Source organism: Trichomycterus rosablanca, chromosome 19, assembly GCF_030014385.1.
Source record: "Trichomycterus rosablanca isolate fTriRos1 chromosome 19, fTriRos1.hap1, whole genome shotgun sequence".
NCBI classification, from domain to species: domain Eukaryota; kingdom Metazoa; phylum Chordata; class Actinopteri; order Siluriformes; family Trichomycteridae; genus Trichomycterus; species Trichomycterus rosablanca.
In genome coordinates this window covers 8687772-8698701 of record NC_086006.1, presented here as the reverse complement: position 1 = coordinate 8698701, position 10930 = coordinate 8687772, and the positions used below count along the sequence as shown (strand labels likewise).

The 10930-nt window shown below is 38.7% G+C and overlaps 1 protein-coding gene across 1 annotated transcript; it reads left to right on the top strand.

Moving 5' to 3' along the window:
* The first annotated feature begins 229 nt into the window (after positions 1-229).
* On the top strand, positions 230-7601 carry usp21 (ubiquitin specific peptidase 21). Its single transcript, XM_063016049.1, has 12 exons — positions 230-373; positions 1492-1545; positions 1648-1765; positions 2151-2265; positions 2399-2521; positions 2660-2724; positions 3103-3229; positions 4063-4129; positions 5867-5945; positions 6049-6156; positions 7058-7172; positions 7408-7601. Exons 1-12 carry the CDS (start codon positions 230-232, stop codon positions 7496-7498), a joined length of 1206 nt encoding a protein of 401 aa, XP_062872119.1. The 3' UTR covers positions 7499-7601.
* Positions 7602-10930: the final 3329 nt, after the last annotated feature.

Genomic DNA, 10930 nt, shown 5'->3' with positions numbered 1-10930 from the left:
ATTTTCTGTGGAACTGTTATGTCAGCTTTATGCATGAAATATTTAAAAATGTACAGATTTTGCACGGCAGTACTTAATTTAATTAGCAGTGAACAATTTATATTTTTACTGCAAATATGAATACACTGCTTTCTTTTATCAGCTGAATTTTGAAAGAGTTATACAGAACTTCTGTCATACTGTACACTCTGTGTTTTGTACATTGCCAGGTGTGAATTTGGAAGGGTCAATGCCAAGAGCTGCCTCTACTCTGATGGACACCTCATACCAGGCCCTGTGCCGCTCACTGGTCACCCAAAATAAAAGTGTAGACATCTCACAGTCTGTGCTTTACACCTCTTTCATGGGCTTGTTGCTGGTGGCTGACAAGGAGGTGAGACTTGTGGTGTCTTTAATGTGAATAGAATGTGATGGATTTTAGCAATAATGCTTCTACTGTGTTGAAATCTGGACATACAGGGTCCCAGTTTGGTGATTTATGACCAGGTTTATTAGTGACAGCACACAGTATAGGAGTCTGGCAGGATTTAGTGTTTTTAGACTTTAAAAGGTTTATACAAAGATCTTAAGCTACAAAAACATGCAAAGGTGCTTCACAATGCTTTTTTCACTCTGCCCTCCAAAAGTGTCCTCCCTGGCCATGATAATAGGATTAGAGGTTTAAAAATAGAAACATAGAACATAGTTTAGTCTAGTGGGATATTGTAAATAAGTAAATTATAGCAGGGGTAGCTTAGTAGTTAATGTACTGGACTAGTAATCAGAATGTTGCTGGTTCAAGGCCCACAACCATCAAGTTGCCAGTGCTGGGCCCTTGAGCAAGGCACTTAACCTGCTAAATGCAAAAACATGTAGGTATAATAGAGTAAAATACTTGTATGACCTAATTAAAAATAAGCACATTTAGCCTTAATCTTTACATTAAAATGTTTTGTTTAAGTAAACAGATATATTTATAATTATTCTTAATAACTGGCAGAATCACCATCAGCAGCAATAAAGTTTTACATAACTGGTGTAACAATGATGAAAGTGTATGGTAGACCATTTCTAGATTTCATGTATAAACAGCCCTCTTCATTTACATTACGTTTTAATTTAGGCATCTCTTAACAGCTGCTGTTTGTATGATATTTGCAGGATACCTACTCTTAGGAAGAGTAACAACAATAGAACATTTTTCCAAATTGGAGGTTGATAACCACAATTAGTTATAGATAGACAGATGGATGGATGGATAGATAGCCCTTATTTTATGTACAAAACCTTCTTGTCCCTAAAGTCCACTCTCTTTTTAATGATTGGCATATATTTGTATCAACAGCTTATGATGCAGGGTTTAGTTAGTTTTAAAATCTTAGCATAATGTTTGCACCACAACCAGACAAGATTGAGTTATGCCAGTATGTACAGCAGTACAATTATGTCCCCTGTTGTCTGGTTGAGGTTCTAAAATGTGAAATTAATTAATATCCAATGTTTGTTTTACAGAAAGACCTTACATTGGGCAATGGACAGGTTGGACTGTGTAATGCAGGGAATATAGTATGTAATATGCTAAATTAAAGATTTTTCAATATATAATAGAAAGTGATTTCATTTCATTTTTTTATATTCTGTCTTGCTTTTGTACGTTCTGTCTTGCAGTGCTTTCTGAATGCAATTGTGCAGTGTCTTTCACACACTCAAGGCCTTAGAGACTACTGTCTGGCTAAAACGTACCTCCGGGACATGTACCACAGTCAGGAACCAGTGCTGATGAACGGTGGGTTTTTATACATTGTATCTGTCACATTTTAAGCCTTTCACATATTGAACACTTAGGAACTGCACAAAAAGTTATTGTCAACAGGTTTAGCAAATGCTAAAGCTGGCTGTCTTGAAACTCCAAATCTAAATAAATAAAGCCATTCCTTAAGTGTTCTCCACCATCAACCAAGTGCATACATGCCATTAAACAGAGTAGATTTTTGGACACAAAGAAACAGACTAAAGCACATTAGAATCAACCAATGTCTTATTGATTAAATGCATAACACTGGAAAATCAATCAATATTCACAATCACATTTGCTCTTGTTAATGAGCTCATTCATGTAATGACCTTCATTTTCACTGCTCTTATCTCTACCCATCCTCTTCCTCTCAAAGAATTCACAAAAGTTTTGGAAGGTCTGTGGAACACTGATGGAGGAACGATTACAGTGAATCCTGATAAATTCTACTGTATCTTTAAAGAAGCAGTGCCTTTCTTCAGTGGATACAGGTGCGCACACCAGTCATTTATCATTAAATGCCTTTGCTCATTTACATGTATGATTAAAACATGTCTGTGTCATTACAATAAGTGTAACATGCAGTATACATGTGTTTTGAATTTCTTTTACTTCCACTAACAGTCAGCAGGATGCTCAGGAGTTCTTGCGTTTTCTTTTGGACCGGTTGCATACAGAAATTAACCGCAGACCCCTACAGTGCCCCAGCGTAACTACTAATCCTGAGCCCAGCTATAAGCAATTCAGGTACACAGATAAGATCCTGGATTTCACAAGTCTGTCTTGCAACCTCTGGACTGACATTAAGAAACCTTTCTTGAATCAGCTACAAAGCACATTAATCACTTAAACACATTAATATTTTACATTTTCTATTTTAATTAGGCTTTCAGAGGAAGCTTCTGCTATGTGGAGAAAACATCTAGACAGAGATGACAGTATAATTGTAGGTAAGAACAGTTGCCAGGTAGCATATTTGATTTTTTTTATCATAATGGTGACATTTTTGTAGGCAAGCAAATGCAGACACATTGGGACCCCCATAGGCATGGCCCAAATAAAAACTATCCAGCTAGATATAGAGATAACAGAGGTAAATTACAGCACATGCCTGCACAGCAACCAGGTCACTGTATTGCTTGTTCTCCTTGTGTTCTTGTGGAAATCTACACCTTCACCATGATCAGTTAGAGCAACTGTAGCCTACTGTAGGATATAAATTCACTAATGTAGTGTCCTTCTCTAGAAGTGGGAATAGGCCATGACAAACTTAAGAAAATAATGGGTAAAATAAGTTTTATTAACTTCTCTATTCTGACTGATCCTAGATTTGTTTTCTGGACAGCTTCGCAGTTCTCTACACTGCTCTGTCTGCTCCCACTACTCCAACACTTTTGATGTGTTCTGTGATCTGTCACTGCCTATCCCAAAGGTGAAGTACAGTTTTATTATTTAGTCCTAGTCGGAAATATGTATAGCAATCCAGCGCCTCAGGATTTCTTCTATCTATATAATTTAACAATTAATATAATCACCAACATAATTTGTTTCCTTATTTTGTAATAATGTTGCACACATACAGAAGAGAGGTGAATGTGGGAAATAATAAAAATAGCATATTTTAATAAAAGCACATAATAGTCAGTCTTCACAATGTGTATTGCTTACAAAAAGCTTAAATATACTTTAATAACACATATTATTTTAAATAAATAATATTTCAAAATTATGCAACTTTGGAGTCCACCTGTTACATTTGAACTAATTAGACACAATTAGAAAATTTTTCTTATTCAAAGTATTGAATAAAGAGTCTTTTTATGGGTGAAATGGCAATAATATCCATTCAAAATCAAATCCACAACACATTAAAGTATGCGAAAAATCAAGAGTTCTGAATGCTTTTTGAATCCACTCTGGAACTCAGATGGAAAAATTATTTTATACCTAGAGCGATAGGGTTATTAAATTTGTAATATGAATTTTTTCTTATTTCTCTATTTATATTACAATTTTATATATACTTAAGCTGCATTATGTGTTTAAGCTGTGTGTGTTTTTGTCGTGTTTTTACTTTGTGTTGTATGCCATGCTGCAAAACAAATTTCCCTTCGGGGACAATAAAGCTGAACTAAACTGAACTCTACAGTATATGCAATGCTATAAATGTTCAAGCTATCAGTGGAAAAAAAACCTGATTGTCTGGACATCTTAGGTTTTAATCCCGCTGTTGAACACATTTGACTCTCACCTTTTATTCTTTTTTAGAATGGTGACTCCAAGACAAGCGTGACCTTGAAGGAATGTTTGGATCTGTTCTCCCAGGAAGAAAAACTTGACAAAGAAAATTCACCTGTATGTTAAAAGCACAATCTGCAAGTTTGTATACATGCTACATACAGTGTATCACAAAAGTGAGTACACCCCTCACATTTCTGCAGATATTTAAGTATATCTTTTCATGGGACAACACTGACAAAATGACACTTTGACACAATGAAAAGTAGTCTGTGTGCAGCTTATATAACAGTGTAAATTTATTCTTCCCTCAAAATAACTCAATATACAGCCATTAATGTCTAAACCACCGGCAACAAAAGTGAGTACACCCCTAAGAGACTACACCCCTAAATGTCCAAATTGAGCACTGCTTGTCATTTTCCCTCCAAAATGTCATGTGATTTGTTAGTGTTACTAGGTCTCAGGTGTGCATAGGGAGCAGGTGTGTTCAATTTAGTAGTACAGCTCTCACACTCTCTCATACTGGTCACTGAAAGTTCCAACATGGCACCTCATGGCAAAGAACTCTCTGAGGATCTTAAAAGACGAATTGTTGCGCTACATGAAGATGGCCAAGGCTACAAGAACATTGCCAACACCCTGAAACTGAGCTGCAGCACAGTGGCCAAGATCATCCAGCGTTTTAAAAGAGCAGGGTCCACTCAGAACAGACCTCGCGTTGGTCGTCCAAAGAAGCTGAGTGCACGTGCTCAGCGTCACATCCAACTGCTGTCTTTGAAAGATAGGCGCAGGAGTGCTGTCAGCATTGCTGCAGAGATTGAAAAGGTGGGGGGTCAGCCTGTCAGTGCTCAGACCATACGCCGCACACTACATCAAATTGGTCTGCATGGCTGTCACCCCAGAAGGAAGCCTCTTCTGAAGTCTCTACACAAGAAAGCCCGCAAACAGTTTGCTGAAGACATGTCAACAAAGGACATGGATTACTGGAACCATGTCCTATGGTCTGATGAGACCAAGATTAATTTGTTTGGTTCAGATGGTCTCAAGCATGTGTGGCGGCAATCAGGTGAGGAGTACAAAGATAAGTGTGTCATGCCTACAGTCAAGCATGGTGGTGGGAATGCCATGGTCTGGGGCTGCATGAGTGCAGCAGGTGTTGGGGAGTTACATTTCATTGAGGGACACATGAACTCCAATATGTACTGTGAAATACTGAAGCAGAGCATGATCCCCTCCCTCCGGAAACTGGATCGCAGGGCAGTGTTCCAGCATGATAATGACCCCAAACACACCTCTGAGACGACCACTGCTTTATTGAAGAGGCTGAGGGTAAAGGTGATGGACTGGCCAAGCATGTCTCCAGACCTAAACCCAATAGAACATCTTTGGGGCATCCTCAAGCGGAAGGTGGAGGAGCGCAAAGTCTCGAATATCCGCCAGCTCCGTGATGTCGTCATGGAGGAGTGGAAAAGCATTCCAGTGGCAACCTGTGAAGCTCTGGTAAACTCCATGCCCAGGAGAGTTAAGGCAGTTCTGGGAAATAATGGTGGCCACACAAAATATTGACACTTCAGGAACTTTCACTAAGGGGTGTTCTCACTTTTGTTGCCGGTGGTTTAGACATTAATGGCTGTATATTGAGTTATTTTAAGGGAAGAATAAATTTACACTGTTATATAAGCTGCACACAGACTACTTTTCATTGTGTCAAAGTGTCATTTTGTCAGTGTTGTCCCATGAAAAGATATACTTAAATATCTGCAGAAATGTGAGGGGTGTACTCACTTTTGTGATACACTGTATGTGACACTAAGTGTGTATACTTATGGTACTTTGTTTTGTGAGTTTTAGATGTGCGGAAGGTGTAATCGCCGCACAGAGAGCACGAAAAGTCTAACCATTCAAAGATTCCCTAAAATTCTCGTCATACGTATCCTTTAAGCATTATCAGATGGGTGACAGAAGAGATGGGAGATGGGAAGTGAGTAGTGATAGATGCCGTGTGGTATAATACTCTTAACTCAGTGTCTCAGACTTTAAGCGGTTTACTACATCAAGGTACTCAATCCGCAAAAGCACAGTGCCAGTGTTGTTCCCTGTTACCAATCTGGATATGGGACCCTTTGGACCAATTGACTCTGGTGAGTATAAAGCAAATCATTAATTTATACATGTTTAAAAATGTGTTCTCAAATGCCGAATTACAGCTAGACTACATGGCCAAAAGTATGTGGACACCAAATCATAACACCCATAAATGCCTATTCATTTTTTTTAATTACACCCAAACAAGGTGTGAATTAATTGCAGCGCAACACACATTTACACATTGACTTATTACTTACACCTGAAGTCAATCAACCATTTAAATGCTGAACCACATTGCTCTGCAGCACCTGCCCCATGTGCAAGCATCTCATTTCAAAAACATGGACATTAATATGATACTGGACACCCTCTAACAACCTCCACACTTATAATTTCATAGATTTTGTGTGACAGACCATGTCTGGATCATCTTCCACCTTTTATTTATATGCAGTCTATAACTAAATTACATATTTCCCCCAAAGGGCATTACTATACATCATCAGTAGTCTATCACAATGTTTAATTTTTTTCTGTAGCATTTAAGCCAAAATCGCAGTAAGCTCTGTAAAAACCAAAATGTGAGTCAGATGTCAACAAAATGACTCATGCTGTGCCAACATTTGTCACACATAACACCACAGCTGTGAGAATCTTCCTAAGCCCTGTATGTGTTTAGCAGTAAGCAGTCCTGTTTTGTGATCTTGTGTGGCCTTCTTTAGTTTTACATTATAGCCTTGTGACTAATGATGCCATTATGTAACGTAATAAACATAATAAAAATTGGTGGCTTACATTACTAGTTGTATAATTACAGAAAAAAACATCAGGCACCCAACAGGTATTGGCTAATTAATTACATCGTGGGAAAGATAAGAGGACATTTTACTTTCTGCCAAAATATTTCTTGGAAAGGTTTGTGAAAATGTAACAGATGGTTATCAATGTGTTTAGGCCCAGTGCTCTATGATTTGTACACTCTTTGCAACCACACTGGCACAGTGAACCTGGGGCACTACACAGCCGCATGTCAGGAAGAGGTTGGCTGGTGCAATTACAATGACTCATGGTGAGAATTTTTTTCCACAGCTCTGCAATGCTTAGTCAGACATTTTGAACATGACTTAAAATGTACTAATAAATAAAATGCATTGGAAAAAACATGATTGTCACTTAATACATGATAGTTGAATAATAGTAGTGTCAACATTTTTATCTATCCTAGGTTTATCTATTAAGTAGCTCTGTTTGACCATGTTACTATGATCACAATGATAAACTATGTTGTTTTCCTTCTTTAACAGTGTTACGCGAATATGTGAGGACCAGCTTCAGTCCAGTCAGGCATATCTGCTCTTCTACCAACTGAAAAACAGCACTGTCTCCAGAAAATAAAGACATTTTGCCAAACTTGGCTAAAAAGTATTTTGTAAACATGTCAAATTGATTCTACGTTGTGGTCCCCTTCACAAACAAAATTTAGCTATAGAATCAAGTTTGCCAGAAGAAAATTGTTCATGTCAAATAATAATAAAAAAAACAACTCTGTAAATGATGGGACATTTTGTATATTAAAACAAGAATCTGCCATTTGTTAATTCTTCAAGTTTCAATTACACTTTTAAAACAATAGAATAAGCTGGTGAATTGGTAACAGATGAGGGTATCAAGACTGAGTGTAAAAGAAGGATCCAACAAAGGCTCCATCACTTCAAGCAAATGTGGGTCATGGCTAACCACTTTGTGAAAGAATTGTCAATTCATTCATAAAAAACTTTTTTCAATGCATGATTGCAAAATTATTTCTTTTTCACCATCTACCATACATAATGTTGTAAAAAGATTCAGGGAATCTGGAGAAATCTCAGTCCTTGTAGGGCAAAGCCAGAAACCGTTTAGGATCCATCAGGATTGCAATTGTCGCCACATAGGCACAGGAGTACTTGTGCAGTTTATCGAATGAAAGCGAATCTTTGCAATGATTCAAAATGTTGTGGGAAACCTTACTAAAGAATGGCAGCAAAGAGACACCAAGACATAATTAAACCATGCCTAAATACAACTGTGACTTTCTGCAGGGTAGTTCGAAGCCAATATGTCTGAGTAAGTGTAAACAAATTAATGTGTGATCCCACTATGCCTGGTGTATATGGAATTTGCTCCAAATCCACAACAAGCCTAACCAGGACAAAAGTGGTTACTAAAGATAAATAAATGACAAACTGTAGAATGTCACACAGCAAGGTAAGGCCGTAGCCATAATTGAACATTTTGGGGGGGACCAAATCTACAGAGAGAGGGGTGTTCTGCCATTCTAAAACGTTGCTTTGATCTTAACATTACGCAAAGCGAGTGGAATGTGTGTGTTTATGATTTTATTGAAGTATATTGGGGGCATTTTTAGCATTTATCTAAATATTGGGTGGTCGTATCTCCCCTTTGCATCAACGCAATGGAGCAGAATGAGAAAATATCGTCGTTTGTTGGACAAAACTATTTAAACAAACCTCCCCCATTCTGAGGAGATGGTATGTTCCGTTACCAAGGTGCTTGGCCCAAGCTCCTTACAAAGATACGGCAGACTAGCTCGAGCTCTTTCAGTGTTTACAATAACGGCTAGCTAACGTTTCTTGGTTTCGTTAAAAAGTTTCTGCTCGGTTTTAAAAAGCTAATTAATATTTTAGTCACCGTATAAGCTAACGGTAACTTTTACTGGCTGGCTAACGCGTTTGGCTCACTTGTTAGAACTGAGCTGTGTTAAGTTGGACAGCTAGCTTCTTAGCAAACTACTTGAAGCTAGTACCAGTAACACTCAGGGCGTTTACACGCATAACAGCGAGTACGCGCACGACGAGAACGCGCTTTCGGACTGTGGCTAATGGTCCACAAAGAGATGTATTGGAATGCGTAACGGCTGCGCTGTTTATGTGTGATGAGCAACAGGTAGTGTTTGTATTAGCACTAGAGACTCTCTTGTTTATGTCACATTAATATACTTTTACAACCGAGTTCCCATGCCATATAAGGAAACATAATAAGGCACAAAAATGGCCCGTTTGTTTTGGTCATCAAATGTTCTAAGCGAGCTGCTGAAGTGGTCATATCAGCACAGAGAGGTGGTTTGCAAGTGATGCATGATCTGCTGTTGGACTTCATCTTACCATGGAGCAAACAGAGGTATGCATTAATCTTATCCTTACACTTACAACTTAGCCAAGTACATACATACCTTCATACATACCTTCATATGTTTATAGTTTTAAAAAAATGCAGGGTGAAAAGTATACATGCCCATTTTGTAAAATGCAATAACAACAAGAATGTGATTTGTTTATATTGTCTGTCTGTCTGTCTGTCTGTCTGTCTGTCTGTCCGTCTATCCATCCATCCATCTATCCATCCTCGGGATATCCATCCATCCATCCATCCATCCTCCTTCGGGATATCCATCCATCCATCCATCCATCCATCCATCCATCCATCCTCCTTCGGGATATCCATCCATCCATCCATCCATCCATCCATCCATCCATCTTCCTTCGGGATATACATCCATCCATCCCTCCCTCCCTCGGGATATCCATCCATCCATCTTCCTTCGGGATATCCATCTTCCTTCGGGATATCCATCTTCCTTCGGGATATCCATCCATCCATCTTCCTTTGGGATATCCATCCCTCCCTCCCTCGGGATATCTATCTAATCTATCTCTTGGATCCTTATTAAACTGACAAAATGCATTTTATGGACCAACCTTATTGTATTTTGCAAATATAAACAAATGATGAGTTTAATGCCTTCAAAACACTACCAAAAAGTTGGGACGGAGACATGTTTACAACTGTGTTTAATCACCTTTCCTATAATTTACTAGGGATGTAATGATTCACCACAAGACAGTTAATAACCGATTCAAAAATTCCACGATTCAAATCGATTTGACATGTAAAATGAATCGATATTCACTTTAAACAGCAGAGGGCACTGGCGCTATACACCTTGCCTGGTTGACGTCACTGGCGCTATACGCCTGGTTGCCAAATTCGGGGTTTTTCAGCCAAATCGGGCTTAATTCATAGTTTGTACCTAGGGCGGTACGGTGGCTCAGTGGGTAGCACTGTCGCCTCACAGCAAGAAGGTCCTGGGTTCGATCCCCAGGCGGGGCGGTCTGTTCCGGGTCCTTTCTGTGTGGAGTTTGCATGTTCTCCCCGTGTCTGCGTGGGTTTCCTCCGGGATCTTCGGTTTCCTCCCACAGTCCAAAAACATGCAGTTAGGTTAATTGGAGACACTGAATTGCCCTATAGGTGAATGGGTGTGTGTATGCGTGTGTGTGTGTCTGCCCTGTGATGGACTGGCGCCCCCGTCCAGGGTGTTACTGTGTGCCTTGTGCCCATTGAATAGCTGGGATAGGCTCCAGCACCCCCCCCCTAATTGGATAAGCGGTTAAGGCAGTGAGTGAGTGAGTGAGTGAGTTTGTACCTACCTCAGAAATGAAAGGGCATTCATTATTTAGATAAAAAGATAAGCACAAACACAGTATTTTATTTTATTTTTTTAAGAGAAATAATAAAAGGAAACTTTGTCATAATTTGTCTTCAATTTCAGTTTAAAAAATCTGGAAAAAGTCGTATTGTGAACCCAGTATCGTGAATCGCATTACATCACATTGTGGGTAGAGTGAATTATTACATCACTATTGATTACACAATGTAATTATTTGGGAACTGAGGATGCTAATTGCTGCAATTAGATTTGTACCAAATTAAATGTATTATTATTATTATTAATTATGCAAGTAGAATTCTTGCCACTTCTTGCTTGCTGCA